The 25,945-nt window shown below is 39.3% G+C and overlaps 1 protein-coding gene across 1 annotated transcript; it reads left to right on the forward strand.

Annotated features, from left to right (window-relative positions):
- The first annotated feature begins 283 nt into the window (after positions 1–283).
- Positions 284–20,450, forward strand: LOC149322076 (cytochrome P450 2C5-like). The gene is made up of 9 exons (XM_089507237.1): positions 284–479; positions 1,256–1,418; positions 2,714–2,866; positions 6,230–6,390; positions 8,885–9,061; positions 11,730–11,871; positions 17,989–18,176; positions 18,456–18,597; positions 20,173–20,450. Exons 1-9 carry the CDS (start codon positions 303–305, stop codon positions 20,352–20,354), a joined length of 1,485 nt encoding a protein of 494 aa, XP_089363363.1. The 5' UTR covers positions 284–302; the 3' UTR covers positions 20,355–20,450.
- Positions 20,451–25,945: the final 5,495 nt, after the last annotated feature.

Genomic DNA, 25,945 nt, shown 5'->3' on the forward strand with positions numbered 1-25,945 from the left:
ACTTTGTTTAAGACTATATTTACACTTGATAAGAGAAAAACTGTATTGAGGGGGAACTCACCATCCATCTGTATTATGTGACAATTTGATTCATGTGTAGCTGAGGCCAAGATGAAGGTTTTCTGGTGAGTAACCTATCTTTGCTGATTGAAAAGAAGGAACAAAACTAGGCATTTTTGTGGGACTATCGAGACCATGCAGAAGTGGAGTTTGGTTGGAGCTCAAATAGTCACCTTTATTTCCACTACATCTCTCTTAAGCTATTTCCTGGACTTCTGACCCAAACAAGAGCTCAGACAAAGATGGATACTTTGGAGGCAGGGGTTCTGCTTCTTCTCTGTCTGTTCTTCCTCATATTGTTCTCCTCCTTCAAAATGTACAAGAAGAAAGGCCAGCTTCCTCCGGGACCCACTCCTTGGTTATTTTTGGGCAATCTCCTGCAGAAAGATGTTATGCCTCTGGACAAATTCTACCCCAAAGTAAGATCTATGTTACAGAATAAACAGGTTTTCTTGAAATGAAAGCATGGATAGAAAAATTATTTCCCCCCTCTTCACTTTATGGCTTTCTCTGTTCTTCCTTTAGGTGTACTCTAAAGGCATTAAGATTTCTGTATAATTTTCCTTTTCTTAATTTTAGTTGCTTTGTTTACTGCTTTATTTTACTGTATTGCTTATTGTATTGTGGCATTATTGTATTGTGTGAGGGGGGAAGCACACAGAAACATAATTGTAAAAATTTTACAAAATAAGAAATAGTGATAAAATAAAAATATACCAACAATGTGTCATTTGGCACACTAAGCACAAGTAACAGGCAATGTGTAATATGATCAATCTAACATTTAACTCTTAACCTGCTAGCATTTTCCGCTTAATATTCCAAGGCCTGCAAATCTGATGTGAATCTACTTGGCCACCCCCACCCAACCATCAATCACACCCAAGCCCTCAGCAGCAACATTTTGTTTCCCAATAATGTAACCATTCCACAGGATTATCACTCTGAAGAGGGTTTTAGCCTCATCTTATTAAGAGACATGGTCCTCTGTTCAGTTAGGGATTAGAACCAAATCCTACATCTGTGCCCTCTGGATATAACATGATGAAATGTGCATGGTATTTTGGTTGATATACTAGACTGTTTGGTGCAAGCTATCCTAGTCTAAGAAATATTACAACCATACTTTAAATAATTATGCCAAAGGAAAATTCACTGCCTTATTAACCAAATTTGTTTTTGATTTTGTCTCCAGCTTGTTCAGAAATATGGCCCTATCTTTACTATTTGGATGGGCCCTAAGCCTGTGGTTGTGCTCTGTGGATATGAGGTAGTAAAGGATGCTTTGGTGGATCATGCTGAAGTGTTTGGTGGTCGTCCTCACATCCCCCTCTTAAATCAAGTGACGAAGCATCAAGGTGGACTATATGACTTTCCTTCATTTATTCCCATTTTTGTTTCAGCATCTAAAACAGGGGTGATCAATAGATTGGGTTCTATCAGTAGAGCTTTGCATGATTTGCAAGAAATCAGCAAATTTCAAGAACATTTAATATTATTTGGGGTTTTTTACTTCCATTTATACTCACAATTTGTGCGACTATAGGTGAATTTTGTAAAACCCCAGTTCAGTTGTGGAACTGAGAACAAATTCCTAGGCTTATAATGTGGTCAGAGTTACCCTGTTCTTGAATTGTACATATGTGTTTTGCTCCTGGTTTCTGCTGGTAAATCTTGGGGTCTGAGGTTTGTTATATAACTAATAGTTCTAGGGAAATCTGAGAAGTTTTGGGATCATGGGGTGTACATTGGAGATGGCACTCTGAAGCTAATCTTTCCATTTCAAGGGAAGGCCCCATTGGTGCTTTCTGTTGTAACAGTGGCAGTAGCAGCAAGGGGAATCAAATGCCCCCTTTTCCACCCATTAGACTACTCAGTCATTACTCTTGTTGCTATTTACCCAATAAAGAATGTCCATGCAAGGAATGCTTGCACATTCTTTGCTGAGTAATATAGAATATTTATAAGGGAAAAACATATTTACAAATAAATTACAATTATTTTATGTTGCCTGCATGGGTAGGTGGATCTGTACAAAACTACATGTAAAACTTATTTTCAGAAAGAAAGCTACTTCTTTTAGCCTGGGAGTTTCTGTCTACACTCGGGATGGAAAAAAATATTTGAAAATATTCACAAAGTGGTTTTTAAAAAGGTTTGGGATTTTGTTTTGTTTTTTAATATTGAGAAACCCTGATCAGAGGAATCCTGGAATAAAGACCATTTTTGCATTTGGAGACTTATTCAGTGTAAAAATGGAATATGGCTGTTTTGCACAGAAAACAGTATTACAGCACTGGAAGTAATATTTCTGCATAAAAAATGCTACTTTTTGTGCAAAACAATCATGTATGAATTTTGCACAGAATAAGTCCCAAATTGTGAATAGGCTTTAAAAACAGTGTGGTTCTCAATGATGTTTTTACAGTGGGAAGAAAATTGTTAAGATTAATGATTGCTGCCTTTGAGAAGAAAAATAATAGCAAAATATATCCCTAGTACTTACAAAAGTAACTTGTTCACACACACACACACACACGTGAAAAGAAAGAATACCACACTGATCAAGGCTATCCATTGCTCACATAAATTTCCTGCTGGTTGCTGAATGTTGAGAACTGATAAAATGACCTTTTAATCTCTTTGGTTTTAGGGTTGGTCATCCAAAATGATGCAAAATGGAGGGACTTGCGCCGGTTCACACTTTCCACCCTGAGGGACTTTGGAATGGGGAAGAAAACTATGTCTGAGAGGGTGCAGGAGGAAGCGCTTTACTTGGTGAAACATATAACAGCAACCACACAAGGTTCTTGCCCCTCTAGTTTATTTGAAACAAAATACAGACCTCCAGAAAAGGGAAAATGGTCTAAAATTAAAATTAAGTATTGCCTTATGTTACAGGGAACATGTGGAGCATTTTTCCATCTTGCTTTCCCTTGCATGAGGGAGGATAATATTTCTCTTCCTACTCTCTTTAGTTTTGAAACAATCCTGTGAGATAGTTCATGACTATAAACAATGTCTGTCTCTCTGGTGATTTCACCTTGTATCCCACTGCCGCCTACACTAAATGTAGGTATCTTTTCTTACATCCCACTACTGTGACCATCAAATGTGTGGGTTTTTTAAAAACTTTTAACCCACCCAATATCAAGACTTCCACAATGTTCTCTGAAAACACTTGATGTGAGGGCTTTCCCTGATCCCCACCTCTAACACCCATATGGACTTTCTCTGGTTCCCTTTGTGTGTCCTCAACTGTAGAGTCAGTCTAAATGCCCTCAAGGTTCCTATGAGGGTTTATATTACTTTAATTGCCAATAGGACACCATCACCACCACTGCCATGCCACTTTCAAGGCTGCTACCACCAACACCTTGTCTGAAAGCATGCTCGCAGAATGATAGCAACTGCAGAGCACCAAAGTGTAGAAAAACAAGAACAAAACTTTATTTACAGAAGTAAAACATAACATTCAGGAGCCAGTATAGCACATGATTTGATTGTTGGACTATGACTCTGGAGACCAGGATTTGATTCCTAGCCATGAAGCCCATTGGGTGATTATAAGTAAGTCATACCCTCTTGGCCTCAGAGGAAGGCAATGGCAAATCTTTGAAAATCTTGCCAAGAAAACCCCATGATACGGTCGCCTTAGGGTTGTCATAAGTCAGAAATGACCTGAAGGCACACAACAACAACAAAACATAGCACAGCAGATTATTTATATATTACATTAAAACTGAGCATTGTCTCCTCTCAAGCTAAATCAGACCCTTACCAATCACTCAATTCAAACTCCTTTCTCTCATTCCAAACCTAGTCTAACTCAAACCCCACTCCAACTCTTTTCCTTTTTGCGCTCCTCTTAGACCCCAGTCTAAAACCACTTTTCACTCAAACTGAGGAGATCATTGCACCCCACCCCCCACTAGATGTAGGATGTAAATTTCAATAGGCAGACTTTATCGCACACCCCATGCCCAGGGAGTAGGCATCCAGTATTCGATCTGGGCATCATGTACCTGATCCAGGCTTCTCCCATGCTTATCTGCTTTCCTCACTATCCAGCTCTCACACCTGTACATGGTAATGGGGAATATAATGGCTTTGACGATTCTAACTTTAGTGTTCACTTGTATATCTTTACTCTTTATGATGTTATCTAGTTCTTTCAAAACTGCCCTTCCCATTTCCACTCTTCTGATTTCCTGACTTCAATCTCCATTCTGATCAATGTTTAATCCATGGTATGGAAAGTCTTTAACTACCATATATACTTGACTATACGTCGAGAAATGTATGTCCAAAAATTGACCCTAAAATCCTGAGTTGACTTATATACGGGTCAATACAGTAATAATGCTTAAAAAGGTCCTGAAAGAACCACCACCAGATGCTCTACTCTCTGTGATGCCCCAGAGAGGCATCTGAAAGAGCTGCCCAGGCAGGCGTGTGTGTATGTGTTTGTGTGAAAGAGGTGATTTCATTCTCAATTCGATATTAAAACCTTCTCTCCCCATCCTCCTGCTCATCTGGATCTCTCTCCCCAAAAAACACCCCATTTCCCTCCAGTTCCTTCCTTTTGCAATTCGATGTGAACCTTCTCTACCCATCAAACAAACACCCCATTTCCCTTCAGTAACTTCCCTTTTCAATTCAGTGTTAAAAACTTCTGCTCCAGCACCAGGTAGTTGGTGTTAGCTGGTTGGGAGAGGTCTTGAGAAAGAGAAAGAGCAAGGGAAGTACTGTTTCTCTCTTTATATCCTTTGTTATATTCCCCTAAGTTTTATCCTTGACTTATTCATGGTTCATATCAAAATCCATGATTTTGGCCCTAAAACCACCCCTCAACTTATACATGAGTTCAACTTGTACACGAGTATATATGGTATTTTAATTTCCTCATTGTCTATGTTGAATTTATGTAGTTCCTCCATAGTCATTATTTTGTTTTCTTTATGTTCAGCATTAAGTCTGTCTTTGCACTTTCTTCGGCCTGTTACAGACTGCCAAAATAAAGCTGCTTCGGGTCTCTTTGGAGGTATGCTATTTAAATGATGCATGGGTCCTAAGAGTCCGGAGGTCGTGCTAAAGCCACACTCCATTCCTAAGCACTGGAGTGCAGCTTTGGTGCAGCTTCCAGATTCTTCGGATGCATGCATCATTTAAATAGCATACCTCCAAAGAGACCCGAAGCAGCTTAATTTTGGCAGTCTGTAACAGGCCATCTTCTACCTTCCTTGTGAATTGTTCCAGGTCTGTGATGTTTTCCACTAGTAGTATGATGTTGTCCACATATCTTAGTTTGTTGATGTTCTTCCTATCTTCATTCCTCCTCTTCTTATGATATTCTGTGCATACAAATTGAACAAATAGGTTGATAGAATGCATCCTTGCCTGACCACTTTGCCAATTGGGAACCATTGTGTTTCTCCATATTCTGTTCTAACAGTAGTCTCTGTATAGATTTCTCATCAGGACTATTAGATGTGTTGGAACTCCCATGACTTTAAGAGCCATCCATAGTTTTTCACGATCTATGCAGTCAAATGTTTCCTATAATTTATAAAGCACACATTGATTTTCTTCTGGAATTCCTTGGTGCATTCCAACAACGATCATATGTTTCATGGTATCTTGCAGTTTACCGGGGGGGGGGGGGGTCTTTAGAATTCTCAGCCAGTGCCTCATCAAACTACAAATCCCAGGATTTGACAAGATGCAGCCATGGTAGTAGAACTGGAATCCCCATGTTCCATCTGGTCTTCTGATCAAGCTGCAGCTGCATTGCAGACAAAAGCCAAAGAATCAAAAACCTAGAAGATAGAAGGAATAACAGACCATGGTTGGCATCCGATTAGTTAGTCTCAACTAGAGTAGACCTGTTCAACCAACCGTTGAATGGAGATTAAACTCTTGGTAAATCCCATTCATTGACCAACTCTATGCGAATCAGGCTGAAGAACAGAGTTTAGGCCGTTGACTGTCATAGGTTACTGTTTAAGTAGTTTAACTGACATTATATTCTTGAAACAGAGGGGCAGGGGAAAGTGCAATGATTCAACCTCATCTGCTTTAAAGAGTTTCCTTAATTTTTATTGGGGACCTGAGGAAGATGGAATCCATTCTGTCCAGAAACACTTACTGTGATCTCCTTTACTTGCAGGGAAGACCTTTGACTTACAAAACTGCATCACAACTGCTGTTTCTAATGTACTGTGTTCTGTTGTCATTGGGAGCCGGTTTGACTACCAAAACGAGGCCATCACAGGGCACGTATGCATTGCAGAGCAACTAACTTCACTATTTCAGAGTTATTTAGGCATGGTAGGTTGTTCCTTCTGTGTTATAAACCTGTTCTTTTGCAAGCCACCCTTCCTACCACCTTACTTTGTGAAAGGGCTAGGGCTAATTCTTATGTTATTTTTATGTTAAAACATTTGTATCCTGCCCTTTATCATGGGATCTCACAGTGATATACAATTAAACAATTTGAAACACTCCCAGATAAAAATAATGAATAATTTAAACAAGATAAAAATATATTATAGGAAGGAACAGTTAAAACCACTTTAAAAGCTACAACAGTTTAAAAGCACAAACACCTTGAAATAAATTAATTCCCAAAGACTTGTTTAAAAATCCATGTTTTAGCTTGGCACCAGAAAGAAACCAGCATTGGCACCAGTCAGAGGTCCAAAGGGAGGACTTTCCATAGTTACGATGCCATAGCCATGTAGGCTCCCTTCATGAAAGGTGGCGTAGAAATGTATGCCCATCCTCAGTTCTACAGTGTCATTCCTATCAAAAGGATAAATAAACACACATTTGATATTAGAAATGGTAATACCCTAGAGTAATGTGTGATAATGGGCTCCATTATCACACATTGTGGGGGACCATTATCAGAGTGGACAAACAGCCTTCTTCCCAGGTAGCAAAAGTTTAAATGAGCAACACTCATGATGATGATGGAAATGATGGAAAGTGCAAGTGGTTTCCCAGCACCATTGCTATAAAAGGAAATTCAAATTAATGGGTGGCGGCAGTTAGTTTGTTAGCTGCTCTCTGGAGGTCCCATTCTGCTCAGCAAGAGCAGAAAGAGGGGACCTCAGAAGCATTAGAGTGACAGAATATTTTGATCTCCCTGTGCATAGTTGCTGGCCTTCAAGTAACTACTCTAGAACAAAATAAATAAATAAAATATAAAATACAATAGCAATAGCAATAGCAATAGCAAGTACATTTCTATACCACTTATCAGTGCACTTAAGCACTCCCTAAGCGGTTTACAAAGTGTAAGCTAATTGCCTCCAACAATCTGGGTACTCATTTTAGTGACCTCAGAAGGATGCAGGCTGAGTCAATCTTGAGCCCTTTTGCTGGTATTGAACTCGCAAACCTATGGTTTGTGAGTGAGTGGCTGCAGTACAGGCATTTAGCCACTGCACCACCAGGTAATTGGAAAGAGAAACAGCTGAACTGGAATATATTCTAATCCATTGAACTGCAATAATAAATAGACAGAACCAGATCTAGTGTTCACTAAAATATGGCAACAAATATGGAAAACAAGAAGCTGGCTAACAATCTGGAAATAATCCTCATCCACAAAAAAGGAGACACAAAAGATTGTAGCAAGTATGGGACCATAGCAATAATTTCCCATGTAAGCAAAATTATGCTCAGAGTTCTGCAGTATAGACTCTAGTCATAAATGGAGAGAGAATCCCAGAGGTTCAAATGGGTTCAGGAAAGAAAGAGGCACTAGGGTCCTCACAGCAAATATACAATGGCTTATGGAGCTCACCAAAGAATTCCAGAAGAAAATCAGCATGTGCTTTATAGATATTGGGCGCAGTACAGACCACCCAATTGCGGCGTACTCCCGATGATACTAGGGTTAGTGACTCGGTGGCAACTGCACAGTCCCTAATCCTAGTACGGAGTGGCATTGTAACAATGGTGGCGTCCCATGTACAGAGGCACGGCCATAGTGACGTAAGTGCCACCCCGTGTACAGAGGCACCACCATAGTGATGTAAGCACCTCATGGTGCCGCACGTCACTTATGTCGTGAGTGCGCCAATGGCACACTCGTGATGTCTCCCTAAGGCACAAAAAGAATCCATTTTTCCAGGTTCTTTTTACTCTCGAGGGAAGCTGTGTGGTTTGGCAGCTGCGGCTTCGCTCCGAAGGGAATTAGGCTGCCAGCAGGCCGTCTGTTTGGGGCGGTCTGTACCACGCCATAGAAAAGCCTTTGACTGCATAGATCACAAAAAGTTATGGAATCCTCTTCAAGATACGGGAGTGCCACTATATTTGATTCCTGATATGAAATTTGTATGTAGGACAAGAGGGTAGTATTAGAACAGAATATGGTGAAACAGAATGGTTCCCACTTGGCAAAGGAGTCATCTTAACTGGGTTTCATCTTACTATAGAGGCTATAGGCAATATACAAAGGAAGGGCTTATACATTGTGTCCATTCTTTGCATGTGCAAAGGGTCCTTCAGTGAGAACCGGGGGGGAAAGGGATCCTTTTTTAAAATAGCTTCCATGATTTCATACTCATTCCTACATTCCACTTATTTCCATGGAAATGATGACAAACATTTCTGCACTTCTCTTTAGCAATCAATGTGATGTCCTGTGTTAGAACCTTCCTCAGATCCTCTTTCCAATAAAGTCATTTAAAAACAAAGAAACAAACAAACAAATTCTTCTGTTACCTTTGGAGCTACATTTAGGTACACCCTTTGGGGGTGGCTGGACTCAAAGGTTTGACTCAAAAATGTAAAGATATAATTTGTATCCCAGTTGTACAGCTCTTTCCCACAAATGATGGATTACCTGCCTGGACTGCACCAGAAGGTATTTGCTGATTGTAAAAAACTGCAGGCCTACATCCGTGAGGAGATAAAGTCTCACAGCCAGACACTGGACCCTGAGAATCCCCGTGACTATATTGACTGCTTTCTTATCAAACTGGAGAAGGTAGGTACCAGAACACATGAAGCTGCCTTACACTGTTAGTCCATCTAGCCTAGTGTTGTTCAAAACAATTAGCAGTAGTTGTACAGGAATTTGGGCATGATTTTTTTGTTAATTCTACCAGGAGAAGCCAAGGATCAAGCTGGGGAACCTCTACAAGGAAAGCATGTCTAGAAGAGGGTGACCAAAATGGTGAAAGGTCTAGAAACCATGCCCTATGAGGAGTAGCTAAGGGAGCTGGGTATGTTTAGCCTGGAGAAGAGAAGACTAAGATGTGAAATGATAGCTATGTTTAAATATTTTAAGGGAAGTCATATTGATGATAGAGCAAGCTCGTTTTCTGCTGCTTCAGAGACTAGAACACAGAGCAATGGTTTCAAACTACAGGAAAAGAGATTGCACCTAAACATTACGAAGAATTTCCTGATGGCAAGAGCTGTTTGACATGGAACATGCCGCCTTGGAGAGTACTGGTGTCTCCTTTTTTTGATGTTTTTAAACATATGCTGAATGGTCATCTGCCTGGAATGCTTTGATTGTGAGTTCCTGCATGGCAGAAGGGGAGTTGGCCTGGTTGGCCTTTGGGCCCTCCTCCAACTCTAACATTCTGTGATTCTAGTTTGCCACTGAACCAGCATCTCTGGTTACCAGGCATACTCTGTGAAGACATCTGGATGCTCATAGACATGTTCTGAGCATGTAAGCCTCTAAGGAGTTGATCACACTGGGGCTAATTTCGGTATTAAAGAGACATTAAAGCAAAGTTAAACCATCCCACAAATAAAGGGGAAATTATATGCAATTTTGCAAATGAGGATTATATTTATTTATATTCTGTGCATAATAACGTGAAAATGGAGGGGGGGCAAAGTTGCATTTCATATTCAGCTATGTTTACAGTGGAGATAAAGTAGAAATAAAGGAGAATTGGACATACTGTGCATGTCCACAAATGGAGGGGGGGGGGAGTCGTCCTGCAGCTCGAAAGCATGGAACCCCATAGCTTCCACCTCCTTTTGCGATGGCTAGGAGGTGGGAGCTTTGGACTGCCTATGAGGTCCAGTGCCTCATGGGGCTTTTGGGAAGGAGCAGGCACATAGAGATCATTATGTATGCATAGCGCTGTTCCAGTAAATATATGGTTTCAAAAACCGAAACATGTTCCCACACATTCTGCCAGCCAGTATCAAATCCCACTGAATGCTATCTCCCTGAGGAATGGGCAACGTTGTGCTTAACCTTCCTTTCCAAAAGCAAAATAACCATATATTAAAATCGGACATGATCTCAGGGTGGGGGGGAGAGGTGAGGCAGCAGCTCTTTCTCCAAGGCACCACAGGCAGCAATCCCACCTTATAGAACCATGGGGGAAACAGAAAAATGAGAGTTATTACAAAAATAAAGTGAATTTGGCTATCAGCTGAGTCCCAAGCACAGGGGAAGGTGGGCAGAGCCGGTGCACACACTGCTCAGTCTTCTTCTCCTGAGTCCCAAGCACAGAAGAAGGGGATTGGGCAGCGCATGCGCCGGCTCCACCCCCCTTCTCCTTTGCCTGGGACTAGCTGGTCCCGGGCAAAGAAAAAGGGGAATGGGCAGTGCATGCACTGGCTCCGCCCACTTTCTCCTGTGCTCCGGACAGCTGACCGCAGCTGTCCCAGGCATCAGAGGAGGAGTTGGGCGGGGCCTTGTGGTATTCGTGAATTGCCATATTCACAGGGGTCTTGTTCCCCTAACCCCCGCAAATACAGAGGGACAACTGTATTTTAGCTATATGTGCATTGTTGTTGCTAACTGCTTTCAAGTTGTCCCCAACTCATGGGTGACTTGTGGATAAGACCTCTCCAAGCCCTCCTACTCCACTGTTCTATTTAAATCTTGTGGGCTCATACCCATGACTTCTCTGAGTCTAACTATCTAGTGTGTAATGTCCCTCTCTTTCTACTGCTCTCCACCTTCCCTAGCAATATTGCCTTTTCTAATGAGTCATGCTTTCACATGATGGGGCCAAAGTATGAGAACCTTAATTTGGCTTTATTTTGGCTTCCAGGGAAGTTTCTGGCTTTATTTTTGTTTGTCTTTTCGGTTGTCCATGGTATCCTCTGTACTCTTCTCCAGCACTACTTCTCAAAAGAGTTAATTTTCCTCTTGTCTGCTTTCTTTACTGTCCAGCTCTCACATCCGTACATGGTGATGGGGAACATAGTGGGTCGGAATGATTAGTGTTCAGTTGCATATCTTTGCACTTTAGGATCTTGTCTAGTTCTTTCAAAGCTGCCTTCCCCATTCCCAGTGTTCTTCTGATTTCTTCACTGCAGTCTCTATTCTGGTCAATGTTTGATCCAAAGTCTGGGAATTCTATTTCAACTATTTCAATTTCCTCATTGTCTAGGTTGAATTACAAATAGTTTTTCTCTGCATTTTAAAATGAGTCATGTTGTTTCTTAAAAAAAAACCAAGTTATTATATTAAATACAATATTAATGGGGAAGGGGAGGTTAATGTGATACAGTATCACAGAATAAAATTTATAGATCTATATCACAATATCACAGAACAACATAAAACAATATTCTATTATATTAGTTGAGTCAGTATAAGATGTTTCAGATTTCCTGTTTTTCTTTGAAGCAGAAATTTTCATTCTTCCTCATTTCCTTTGGTATATTCACAGGAAAAAAACTCTTGTGAGGTGATTTACAACCAAGAAGACATAGTCATGAGTGTGTTTGGGCTCTTTGTTGCTGGATCGACAACCACAAGGAACGCTTTGAGCTGTGCAATTTTAGTGATGGCTAGATTGCCACACATTCAAGGTAAACAGGTATTCGAAGGAACTGCAAAGATGATGAGACTTTTATGAATTCTGCCAACAGCCACAGAAAGAAGGGGAAATTTCTCCTGTCTGGGAAGTTTTCATGAGGGTTCTGCCCCAGCTGTGGGTGTATGAAGGACAGGAAGAAATGGATAACTCATTTGTTATCAAACAACTTTAGAGGGCTGTCAGCACATCTTTCTGTAATCACTGTTCAGAATTGCCTTTCACAGAGGCCATTTCATTGCAACCAAAATTTAAAATGGAACAGAATTAATAAGAAGCCATGAATTTTGGAGATATGTTGCTTAAACAGTAGAATTAATGGTTGACAAAACAAATATGAAATCATGTGGTGTTAGTAAAATGACCCATGGTGGCTTCCTACATTAGTTGATGATACTAGTGATATATGTATATGAAGCCAGTGGTTGGTAGAGAATTCACTTCAATTCTGTCTGTATGAGTGTGCGGGTGAATGGTAAATGGTTGGGTTCTGCTTCATACCATTTAAATATTAATCTAAATTAATCTTGTTAATCTAAATGAATTTAAGTCTCCAGGACCAGATGAACTCCATCCAAGGGTATTAAAAGAACTGGCAAATGTAATATCGGAGCCATTTGCAATAATCTTTGAAAACTCCTGGAAAACAGGAGAGATCCCTGCAGACTGGCGGAGGGCAAACGTCCCCATCTTCAAAAAGGGGAAAAAAGAGGATCCCAACAATTATCGTCCAGTTAGTCTGACATCAATACCAGGAAAGATTCTGGAGCAGATAATTAAACAGAGAGTCTGTGAACATCTAGATGGCAATTCCATAATCACAAAAACTCAACATGGGTTTCAGAGAAACAAGTCATGCCAGACAAATCTAATCTCTTTCTTTGATAAAATTACCAGCTTGGTAGATGAAGGGAATGCTGTGGATATAGTATATCTTGATTTCAGTAAGGCCTTTGACAAGGTTTCCCATGACATTCTTGCAAAAAGCTTGTAAAATGTGGACTAGACAAGGTAACTGTTACATGGATTTGTAACTGGTTGACCGGCCGAACGCAAAGGGTGCTCAACAATGGCTCCTTTTCATCCTGGAGAGAAGTGACCAGTGGGGTCCCACAGGGCTCTGTCCTGGGCCCAGTGCTATTCAACATCTTTATCAATGACCTGGATGACAGAATTGGGAGCATACTTATCAAATTTGCAGATGACACCAAAGTAGGAGGAATAGCTAATACACCAGAGGACAGGATCAAGATCCAAAATGACCTGAATAGACTAGAAAGCTGGGCCAAAGCTAACAAAATGAAATTCAACACAGAGAAATGTAAGGTATTGCACTTAGGGCAGAAAAATAAAATGCACAGATATAGGATGGGTGACACCTGGCTGAATGAAACTACGTGTGAAAGGGATCAAGAAGTCCAAGTAGACCACAAGTTGAACATGAGTGAACAGTGTGATGCGGCAGCTAAAAAGGCCAATGCAATTTTAGGCTGCATCAATAAAAGTATAGTGTCTAGATCAAGAGAAGTAATAGTGCCACTGTATTCTGCTTTGGTCAGGCCCCACCTAGAATATTGTGTCCAGTTCTGGGCGCCACAATTCAGAAACGACATTGAGAAACTGGTGCGTGTTCAAAAGAGGGCAACAAAAATGGTGAAGGGTCTGGAAACCATGCCCTATGAGGAACGACTTAGGGAGCTGGGGATGTTTAGCCTGGAGAAAAGAAGGTTAAGAGGTGATATGATAGCCCTGTTTAAATATTTGAAAGGATGTCATGTTGAAGAGGGAGCAAGCTTGTTTTCTGCTGCTCCAGAGAACAGGACCTGGAACAATGAATGCAAGCTACAGGAAAAGAGATTCCACCTCAACATGAGGAGGAACTTCCTGACAGTAAGGGCTGTTCGACAGTGGAATGCACTCCCTCGAAGGGTGATAGAGTCTCCTTCCTTGGAGGTCTTTAAACAGAGGCTGAATGGCCATCTGTCGGTGATGCTTTGATTTGGATTTCCTGCATGGCAGGAGGTTGGACTGGATGGCCCTAGTGGTCTCTTCCAACTCTATGATTCTATGATTCTATGATTCTATGATTCTAATAGAAATCATGCTGCATCAGACAAAATGTCCAACAATTCCCATCAGAGTAGCCACCCAAATACCTTTGATATGGGAAGCTTCATAAAAACCACGAGTGTCAGAAGCCTCCCCTTCCTAACATTGTCATCAGACTCTTGTTTTTAATATTAGAAGTAATTTGGAAGTAATTACTTCACAAGAATGTGAGGAATGCTAATTAATATTTACATTATTAATGAAGAAAGAGTGTTGAGCAACAGGACACCAGCCACAAGATTCTTCACCTTTTAGGACTTGGAGTAAATGTGTCTGAGTAATATACATATGGTTTTTGCATGCTGAAAACTTGTTTTGTGATATGACATGTGTATCCTGCATAAAATACACTGATTTCTGCAGAAATATTGGTTATTGTATGGAAAACCTGCACTACATTTTTTTTGGAACAGGAATCCATGTTTACATAAAATGTATGTGTTTAGCATCCAACCCACTCCCACATAATTTGTGTGGGAATCTATATTTTCTTCAGAATTCACATTTTCTGCTCCAAATTAAATGTTCTATGCAGGAATGCCATGCAAAGTTTTATGCTAGTGAATTTTCTCCATGTAAGTGCCAAACTATGAACCATGGTGTAAAATTGTGTAAAACCCCTTTTTTGGAGTGGGAAGAAAACAAATTAAATTATTCACTGTTGCATTAAGGAGGAGGGAAAGGCGGGGGAAATTTAGAAATAAATAAACTCAATTATAGTGTAATGGAAAGCAAATATATCACATGGAATATAAAAGGACTGAACTCAGAGAAAAATCAGAATCTATCTATCTATCTATCTATCTATCTATCTATCTATCTATCTATCTATCTATCATCTATGCAGTTCAAGTCTGTAGGGCCAGATGAACTACATCATCTGGTATTAAAAAAACCTGGCAGAAGTAATCTCAGAGCACTGGCAATAATCTTTGAGAATTCATGGAGAACAGGAGAAGTTCCAGTGGACTAGATGTTGTCCGCATCTTCAAAAGGGGGGAAAAAGAGGACCCAAACAATTACCGTATATATTTGTTTATAAGCTGAGAAATTTATGCCCAAAAATTGACCCCAAAATCCCAGGTCGATTTATTTATCGGTCAGTATGATAATGTGATAGCAGCTCTTTCAGATTTAACCATATGGTGGGGAGAGCAGTTTCTTTCTTTCCTGAGCCAAGCAGAAAGTGTTAAACAAAGAGTCCCTCTCCTGCTCATGCCATTGCTGTCTGGGAAGTGAAGGCTGAAACGAAGGTTGAAATGCTGAAGCAATAAGCCTCAATTAGAGTCCCTCTTGCCACATAGACACAAACACACACTGAAGGAGCCTCCAGGTTCTACGCTAGACTTATCCATGGGTGTTGGCAAAATCCATAATTTGGCCTTCAAACCTGTCATTGACTTACACATGAGGTCGACTTATAGTTCAGTATATATGGTACTGCCTGGCTATCCTGACATCAATACCAGGAAAGATACTAGAAAAGCTCATTAAACAGAGATTCTGTAAGCACTTACAGGACTGCCATAATCGCAAAAAGTCAACATGGGCTTCTGAAAAGCAAGTTATGCCACCTTACTATCTTTAAAAAATAAAATAAAATTACCATCTTGGTAGATGAAGGGAATGTTGTGGATATAGCATATTGATTTCAGTAAGGGCTTTGACAAGGTCCCTCATACTTTTGCAAATGAGCTAGTAAATGTGGGCTAGACAATGCAAATGTTAGCTGGAATTATAATTGGTTGAATGGCTGAACCCAAAGGGTGCTGAGCAATGGTTCCTCTTCAGCCTGGAGAGAGGTGATCAGTGGCATGCCAGAGGGTTCTGTCCTGGGCCCAGTACTATTCAGTATCTCTATGAATGACTTAGATGAAAGAATAGTTGGCATGCTTGTCAAATTTGCAGATGACACTAAATTAGGAGTAGTAGTTTATACCTCAGAAGACAAGATCAAAATAATTGTAGTAGATTAGAAAACTCGGCAAAACTAATAAAAGGAATTTCAACAGGGAGAAATGTAAGGTACTACACTTAGGGCAAAAAAATGAAAGGCACAGATATAGGGTGGGGGATACTTGGCTTGACCACAGTATGTGCAAAAGGGATCTAGGAGTCTGAGTAGACCAGAAGTTGAACATGAATCAACAGTGCAATGTGGCAGCTAAAAGAGCCAATGGGGTTTTAGGATGAATCACAAGAAGTATAGTGTCTACATCAAGGGAAGCAATAGTGCTACTCTATTCTCCTTTGGTCAGGCCTCACCTGGAATACTGTGTCCAGTTCTGGGCACCACAATTCAAAAAGGATGTTGACAAGCTAGAGTGAGTCTAGAGTAGGGCAACCAAAATGGTGAAAGTTCTGGAAACCATGTCCTATGAAGAGTGATGTAGGGAACTGGGTATGTTTAGCCTGGAGAAGAGAAGATTAAGAGGTGATATGATATCCCTATTAAAATATCTGAAGGGATGTCATGTTGAGGATGAAGCAAGCTTGTTTTTTGTTGCTCCCGAGACTAGATCATGGAGCAAAGGATATAAAAACTACAGAAAAGAGATTCCATCTCAACATTAGGAAGAACTTCCTGACAGTAAGAATTGTTTGACAGTGGAATACACTCCTTTAGAGTGTGGTGGAGTCTCCACATGTTTTTAAAGAGATGCTGGGTGGCTATCTCTCGGGAGTGCTTTGTTTGTTCCTGCATGGCAGGGGGTTGGACTGGATGGCCCTTGTGGTTTCTTCCAACTCTACGATTCTGACTTGTCTCCCAGAAATTTCAATTAGGAAAAGCCATGATCAATTGTTAAAACAAAAAATTTGTGAGAGGAATTTATATCTCTGGGATAAACAAAAAACAATGGGATCGTTATCTATGAAAAAACCAAAATTATTGCCAAAATTAATTTTAGTTGATGAAAAGGGAAGATATGTAGCAGTTGAGATTCATGAGGAATGGCCTTAATAATGATAAAATCATGTTTGTTTGTTGGATTTATATCCTGCCTTTCTCCCAAAATGTAATTCAAGGCAGGTGATAATGTTCAATTGATTATATCCAAATGAGAATAGACACTACGGATGCCCATTTTCACCATTATTATTTGTTTTGACCTTGGAAATTCTGAACTCAGAGATAAGGAATGAAAAAGAAATAAGGAGAGTTAAGATTTAGTAAAAAGAATATAAGCTTAAGGCACCTGCTGATGATTGAGTTGTAATATTAGAAAATCCACTTAATGGGATAGGACATTGTTACTGAAGCTAAAAGAGTATGGCAAATTTGTGGGTTTTATACAGATTAAACTAAAATAATAATGAAAAATATGAGGGCTTTATAAAAGGAAGGACTAGTAAATAAAGCAATATATGAAATTGTAAATAAAGTAAGATGTTTGGGACTAACTGTAACACCTAAGAATCAATAGTTATCTGATAATAATTAAAAAGTCTGAAAGAGTGTTAGTAAAGATTTGAATAGATGGCGGAATTAAAATGTAATTTACCTCCTCCTTTTTGGAAACTACTGAATCATGTGGTAGAAGATTATGTATGTTTTTAAAATAATATTTGGAAAAAAAAATAAAAAATCTGGCTTGAAAATTTTACCAGTCCACCTTAATTAACTGATTATGATTTGTTAGTTCTCTAACATGCAAAACAACATTCTTTTCCACTGATACCATGCTCCAGTAATAATTTTATAAAACACTATTCTGCTTTCCTCTCTTTATCTTTTTTCCCTAAGTTGAAAAGCACCAGCTCTTTAGAAATATGAATTAGTCTGTTAGAGGGAAAGATTTCAAGGAAGGATGAACTATTTGCCTGCCAATAAGTTTCATACCTGTATGCTGTCTATAAAAATGGGCAACAATCCAGAAGGCTGTTTGTGCTAACCTGTTTATGAAGTTGTAGTTTTCCTTCAGATCTGAATCTCCAGTGCTGCTAGCAGGAATGCTCTCACCAGAATTCTGGAATTAAGTTTTCCGATTGTTTTTAATTACAGCAAAAGTTCAAGAAGAGATCAATGAGGTCATAGGTATTAGTCGTCCCCCAAAGATGGAAGACCGGATGAGGATGCCCTTCACTAATGCTGTTATCCATGAGGTTCAGCGAAACAGGAGACTTAACATTGAGAACTTTGCACGGTCTACAACTTGTTGTACAGAATTCAGGGGCTTCACAATCCCCCAGGTACAGTGATTCCCAAATTTAATGTGTAAAAAATAGACTTTTGAAATCATACAAAATGGCTATGAACTTCCACAATTCAAGCTGGTACAAGAACTACTTAATTATATTTGCACAACGATGGTGATGCTGCCCTGTCCCACATTCATGGGGAAATTTTCCATGACATAAAATTACTCATCTTTGTCTATAACTTACTGCCTTTCTGAATGGGAGGCTGTTTTGCAGATTTGTATGAAGCTGAAACAATTCATGTCCTATTATTTGCTTTCTTCCCTAAAGGACACTGTTATAATTCCACACTTGACATCTGTGCATTTTGACCCTCTGAAGTGGGAAGCTCCAGAAGAGTTCAACCCAGCCCATTTCTTGGATGAGAAGGGTCAGTTTAAGAAGAAAGATGCCTTCATGCCATTTTCAGCAGGTGAGTACATGGGTCTAAATAGTCACACTATATACTGACTAGAGATTGGGACTTCAAGAGTGATTTTGTGATCACAGGAAGCAAGCAACAGGGCAGGGTGCTCTCTTCTGAGTTTCCTCACTACCTCTCTTTCTTACATGATGGTCAAGAAGTTGGTGAACAATAGCATGGAAAAGGAAATCAGTCTGTGCTTTATAGATTATAGTAAAGTGTTTGATTGTGCAAAGGGAAAAAAGTAAGGTTTCCCATTGACATGAATGTCTAGTCATAACTGGATGTAGGGGGTGATGCTCATCCTTGTTGCTAAGCCAAAGGAGCCAGCATGGTCAAAGATGTCACTGGTGGTCATATGGCCGCATGACTGCATGAAATGTTGTTACCCTTCCACTGAAGTCGTACATATTTATCTATCTGCATTTAGGTCAGTGGTTCCCAACCTGTGGCTCACAACACCTTTGGGAGTTGAACAACCCTTTCATAGGGGTCGCCTAAGAATAGTGTGGCTGCTGGGCTAGTGTTAATGATCTACAGAATCTTGGCTTAGTGGTTAAGATGCCACTAAGTGGTTAAGACATATTTCCAATGGTCTTAAGAACCAAGACACCACAATTTTATGGTTAGGGGTCACCACAACATGAGGAACTGTATTGAAGGGTCACGGCATTAGAAAGGTTGAGATGCTTTCAAACTGCTAGGTTGGCAGAAGCTGAGACTAATGTCAGGAGCTCACTCTGTCATGTGGTGCTTGGGCCTTGAATTACCAGCTGTCTGACCTTCAGAACTGGCATCTTAACCACTAAGCGAAGTTTGTATAGATCATTAACACTAGCCCAGCAGCCACACCATTCCTACTGGGTATACCGCTTCACCATGTGTACACTCCCCTGTGGGGTGTTACCCAGAGTGGTCCGTACCCTTCGCACCAAAGTGAGCCATTCTACACCATATTTTGGCCTCTGGCAAAATTCTTCAGCTCCAAACCTTGGTGAGTCTCTCAACAAGCACAGCAGATATCATGCCAACTGTGCCAGGACAAAACATTAATGAACATGCTCACAGATGACAATATGTGTTTTTTAAAAACTCTACTTGTTTTTTTTTAATAATAGAGTTCAAAGATGTGTTAACCAAAAAAATCTTGAAGCTGTCTTCATTTTGAAAGGGTTCATCTCATCTTTACCAGCTAATTAGATCCAAATTACATCCACATATGTGAATAATAATAATAATAATAAGTTATGGCCATTTTGATATCCCTGTGGAAATCAATGAGTTAACAATGTGGATTTTCGAATCTTGAGATCTTCAGATTCTGGATCAAGACATATCAGGTTTGAAGTGGTCCCAGTAAAATCTGGTCAGGATTTGAACTATTATATTAGGCCCTGAATTGAATTGGGAGGGGAACTTACATAGCCTTATGAAATACTGACAGATTGGATAGAGACTGATGCATGCCTTCCTGCTGTTTTTCATCATGGTTCCGTTTTAATTAATGGCCTGCAACCTCCAGCACATAAGTTTCCTAGACACTATAACACTCTCTGGTGATTGCTCTGTCGTCTTCTTTTCCAGGGAAGCGGGCATGTCCTGGGGAAGCACTGGCCCGGATGGAGCTATTCCTGTTCTTCACCACTTTGCTCCAGAACTTCCACTTTCAACTGGTTGGAGAAGCAACAGATATGGATCTCTTTTCTTGCTTTAAAAGAAACAAGGATCTGAAGACCCCAATACAAGCTACTAAACGTTTATTCTGATGTTGTAACTCAAAAAAAAAGCAGAAAGGATGAAACCAAAAATATTTGTAATTGGTAAAGCAGAGGTCCTGGGGCTTTCTGTCCTTCATTCCAACAACTTGCAATTTCACATAGGCATGACACCCTCAGTCTTAGATGTTAAATGTTGCTTAATCACAGCAAGCAAACAGAGTTGTTCTTTGTTTTTCTCCATATCTGTTTATCTGTCTCTTTACACTTATTAAAACATACAACATAGCTAAGTACTCTGAAGATCATTTTTGAAAGCTAACATATGGAGCAAGCTAACATAAGGAGTTGTGTCTGTATTCTTCAGAAATAAAAGAGTATAGAGAAAGAAAGTCTTCTTACTGAGTAGTAGATAGAAAAGCCTTCTATCTTGCCACAGGGAATCATACCAATGATGTCTTTCTCAGCTAATAATGAAGCACTTTGAGAAAAAGCATCCCTGGCACATGCTTCCTTCATTGAAGTCTCTAACCCCACTAAGGATATACTGAATCCTAGACATATACAAAATGTGTATGTGTGTTTGTGTGTTTGAAATGCCCATTGCCACTTTTCTCGTTTTCTCCAGGAATTCTCCAAGATTAATGGCAGTGGCTCTGACATTACATTTGGGAGTTCTTTTAATACCCTTGTATATAGTTTATCTGGTCCAGGAGACTTGAATTCATTTAGATTAACCATGTATTTCTGTACTAACACTTTACTTATTCTGTGCTGCATTTCTCCTTCTCCAACATCTGCTCCATTTTTCTCAGGTCTCACTCTTTTCCTTTTGTGAGAAGACTAAGGCAAAGTAGCTCTTGAGTAGTTCTGCTTTTTCTCTGTCCTCTGTTAACATTTTGCCACCTTCTGCATGCAATGTCCATATTACTTCCTTCTTCCTTTTGCTATGGACATCCCCCCCCCCAATCCATTTTTATTGTTCTTAACCTCTCCAGTAAGCCAGAGCTCATTCTTTGCTTTAGCTTACCTGACTTTCCCCCTACACACGCTAGCTATTTGTTTGAATTCCTCTTTGGTGATCTCGCTCCCCTTTCCATTTTTTATGCTGTACACGTCCCTTTTAAAACTTTTGTTATTAACTGCCCTCACATCAGTCTCAACCCATAATGACCCTGCTAATGAGACATCTCCAAGACCCGCTGTCCTTCACTGCTCTGCCCAGCTCCTACAAACTCAAACTCATGATCTCTTTAATACAGACCATCCATCTAGCATGCAACCTTCCCCTCTTTCTACTTCCTTCCACATTTCCTAGCATTATTGTTTTTTCCAATGGTTCATGCCTTCTCATGATGTGCCGAAAGTAAACCAGCCTAAGTTTTGTCATCTTGGCTTCCAGGGAGAGTTCAGGCTTGATCTGCTTAGGACCCATTTGTTTGTCTTTTTGGCTGTCCATGCAATCCTCAACACTCTTCTCCAGCACCACAATGAACTGATTTTCTTCCTATATTCTTTCTTAACTGTTTAGCTCTCACAACCATACATGGTGATGGGGAATACAATGGCTTGTATGATTCTTACATTTGTGCTCAGTCCTATATCTTTTCATTTTAGGATCTTTTCTAGTTCTTTCACAGCTGTCCTCCCCTTTTTGTGCCCTGGACGCAGCACCAGAGGAGCACTGTGACACCGTGGTTTTGTGTGGTGCAGTGCATGGTGTCACGCCGATCTGGGGGCAGAGTCAGGCTGTGTGTCATGTAGACACCCTGTGCTGACTCCGCCCCCAGGCTGGCCAAAGATGCCTGTCTCATAGCCCCTAAGTTGCTGAGGTTCTGTGGAAAGCCAAATGTTTGATTACCATACTTGACTCGTACTCAGTAATCAAGAAGGAAGAAATTAGAGATTATTTAGATAAACATGAAATTGGAAACTTGTCAGGAGAACAACAACAGCAATTGAGTCAACCAATAACTAAGACTGAAATTTGGGAAGCAATAAGTCAGTGCAAACTGGGAAAGGTGCCAGGTAACGATGGTTTAACGACTATATTTTCTAAGATGTTTAGCAAGGAATTAGGATGTCCACTACAATAAGTAGTGAATGAAGCCCTGGAAGGAAACATACTGGACTCATGGAGGGAAGCGGAAATCATCTTGATACCGAAAGAAGATAAAGATACTCAAGACCCATCAAACTACTGACCAATATCACTACTCAATAATGATTATATTTTTTTTCAATTATTCTAGCCAACCGGTTAAAAAATGTTTAGAAAATTTGATTGATGAGGAACAAAGGGGCTTTCTGCCAAAACACCATATGAGGGAAAATGCAAGGATTGTAATTGACATTTTAGAGTATTATGAACAACACTGCAACAAAAAATTAGGATTTTTTTTTGGGGGGGAGGGAACTTTGAAAAGTCTTTCAATTTGATAAATTGGCATACATTACTGGAACTATTAAAGAAAATCAAGATAGGGAATAATTTTATTAATTGGATGAGAAAGATCTATAAAAACCAAAAGGCTCAAATAAGAATCAATGGAGAGAAGACAAAATTTATAAAAATTCAGAGAGGGGTAAGACAAGGTTGTCCTCTTTTGTCACTCTTGTTCCTTCTAATTATGGAGTTATTTATAAAAGATATAAAAACAGATAATAGTTTAAGAGGGACTAAGATTAAAAAACATAATTACAAAATTAGAGCTTTTGCTGATGATGTAATAATGATCATGGAAGATCCAATTGAAAATATAGGGAAAATCTTGGAAAAATTAGATGGTTTTGGACTAATAACAGGATGTAAAATTAATAAGAACAAATCAGCTAGCCTGACCAAAAATGTAAAGGAAAAAGGAGAAAAACAATTGGAAGCAAATTCAGGTATAAAAGTAGGGGGGAAATTAAATATTTGGGAATACAAATTACAAAAAAAAACAAAACAAAAAAAAAACAAAAAAAAAAAACAAAAAAAAAACCCGCAGAAATATTTGAAAACAATTATAAAAATTTGTGGAGTAAAATTGGAACAAAGATCTCTCTCAATTCGTCTGGAGAGGGAAGAAACCAAGAATCAAATTAAAAGTATTACAGGACTCATGTGAAAGAGGAGGTTTAAATTTCCCAAATTTAAAATTAAATTTTGAGGCATGCTGTTTGCTATGGATAAAAGAATGAATTATGTTAAAGAACAATAGATTATTGGAGTTGGAGGGAGATGCGCAAGATATGGATGGCATGCATACTTAGCCTACGGGAAAGACAAGCAAAATAAAGTCTTTGGAAATCATTGTATAATGAAAGCCTCGATCAGAGTGTGGAATAAATATAAAAGAAGGATAATACCAAGAAATGGAGGGATGGATATCCCCCCATGAAGCATTTTATGGAAAGGAAATGGTTAGACTAGTAATATGGTAGAGATATGAAGATATTTTAGAAAAGAAAGATGGCAAGTTAGAATTAAAAACAAGAGAAAAATTGAACAAAGAAGGATGGGACATTAACTGGTTTACACAGAGACAATTTTTTGAAAGATATACAATGGCCATAAAACATATGGGTTTGAATTAGAAGAAGGTAAATCTGATTTAGGGAAAATTCTAATAGAGAAGAAAAACAAACTAATTGGGAAGTTATATGATATGAAATGGAAGAAAAAATTGTCAAGGAACAAATGATTAAATGGGCAAAAAACATTGGGCACGCTATTCAGATGTCTCAATGGGAAAAACTTTGGCAAGATAATATTAAATTCACAGTCTCTCAGAATTTAAGCTGAAATTTTTATAAAATGTTTTATCAGTGTTACTTCTCACCAGAAAAAATTGCAAAGATTTACAAAACGAAAAAGAACCTCTGTTTGAAATGTAAAAAATAAATAGGCACTTTTTACCATTGTTGGTGGACATTTAAATGGGCAAAAACATATTGGAAGATGATAAATGATCAAATTACTGAACTATTAAAGAAAAAAATACAATTAAAACCAGAATTTTACTTATTAGGCATATTGAATTATGAAATAGAGGGCAAAAATGAAAATATTGTATTTTACATGGTTACCCTGGCACGAATTTGTTTTGCACAAAAATTGAAATGTGAAGATAGCTCAACAAAAGAAGAATGGTTAATAAAATTATATGATGGGATGGAGATGGACAAATTAACGCATGCTATAAGAAATAAACCTAAAGAACAATTTATTTAAGAATGGGGGAAAGTAACTGAATTTCTTGAAGTAAAATGGGGCAAGGTAGCAGTAATGAATTTGCAATAATTATAAAGGGAGATTGGATCCACAAGGATAAGATTGAATCTAAGAAAGTCAGAAATTAGCAATAATGAGACAGATACTGGTAGGAAGGAAGTCAGTATGAAAGGGAAAGTATGATTGGAAGATGAAGAATAGAGAGAACTAGCAAGAAAGGAATAGAAGGTTGTAATGTTAAGAAGAAAGATTAAGTGTTGAAGGTTTGAGTATGTAGGAGAAGGTAGGTGTTAGTGAAGATGAAGGAAGAGATAGCAAGGTAAAAGAGATAGATGGGACAGATGAAAGGGACGAAAGGAGAAAAGGAAAGGAGAGTGAGTTTGGAAAGGGAATCTGTAGTTGGGTCATATTTGCAAAGAAGGTGATGGTATTCTTTTATTCTTCATTTATATTTGTATTTATGTATATGTTTATGTCAAGAATGAAATTGTATAATAATACGTTTTATTTGTATTTCCCGCTTCTCCCAGTGGATCGAAGCGTGATTACAACAGAGTATAAAACAACAAGACAATATACAATTATAGTTAAAAATACAATTTGCTATAATATCAACAATAATTAATAAAAACAATTTATAAAAAATGATATCTATCTACAAAACATGCAATGTGCCAGTCCTAATTGGGGTCTTAATTTAATTTCTGTAGAGGGGTAGACTTTACAAAGAGTTGGGAGGATATGCTAATTGGAAGAGATAAGTTTTTAATGCCTTCTTGAAGGTTTCCAATGTAGGGATGCAGCGTATCTCTTCTGGGAGCTTATTCCAATGTGTGGGGGCCATGGCCAAGAATGTTCTATGATGGGTAGATGTTAATCTTACCCTGGGATGCTCAAGTAGATACTTCCCTGTTGTTCTGAGGGTGCGGGGCGGATTATGTCGGGCTTTAAAAGTAATAACCAACACTTTGTATTGGGCCCGGAAGCTAATTGGCAGCCAGTGAAGAGATTTTAGTACCAGTGTTATATGGTCTTGCCTTGAGGATCTGGCGACCAATCTGGCTGCAGCATTTTGAACTAACTGAAGCTTCCGAACTTGGTACAAAGGTAGCCCCATGTAGAGCGCATTACAGAAATCTAAACGAGAGGTTACCAGTGCGTGTACTACTGTTTCAAGGTCCTTTCGGTCCAGACAGGGACGTAGCTGGCACATCAGCCGAAGCTGGTACCAAGCACTCCTGGCCATCGCATCCACTTGGAATGATAATTGTAGGGATGAGTCCAGGATTACTCCCAAACTACGAACTCCGTCCTTTAGGGGAAGTGTGACCCCGTCCAGGACTGTATGGCAAATTCTACTGTCTGGACTTGGGGTACCTATCACGAGTACCTCTGTTTTCTCTGGATTCAGCTTGAGTTTGTTTTC

This window comes from Sceloporus occidentalis, unplaced genomic scaffold (assembly GCF_023333645.1).
Source record: "Sceloporus occidentalis isolate IW3139 unplaced genomic scaffold, rSceOcc1.0.p SCAF_1, whole genome shotgun sequence".
Classification (NCBI taxonomy): Eukaryota; Metazoa; Chordata; class Lepidosauria; order Squamata; family Phrynosomatidae; genus Sceloporus; species Sceloporus occidentalis.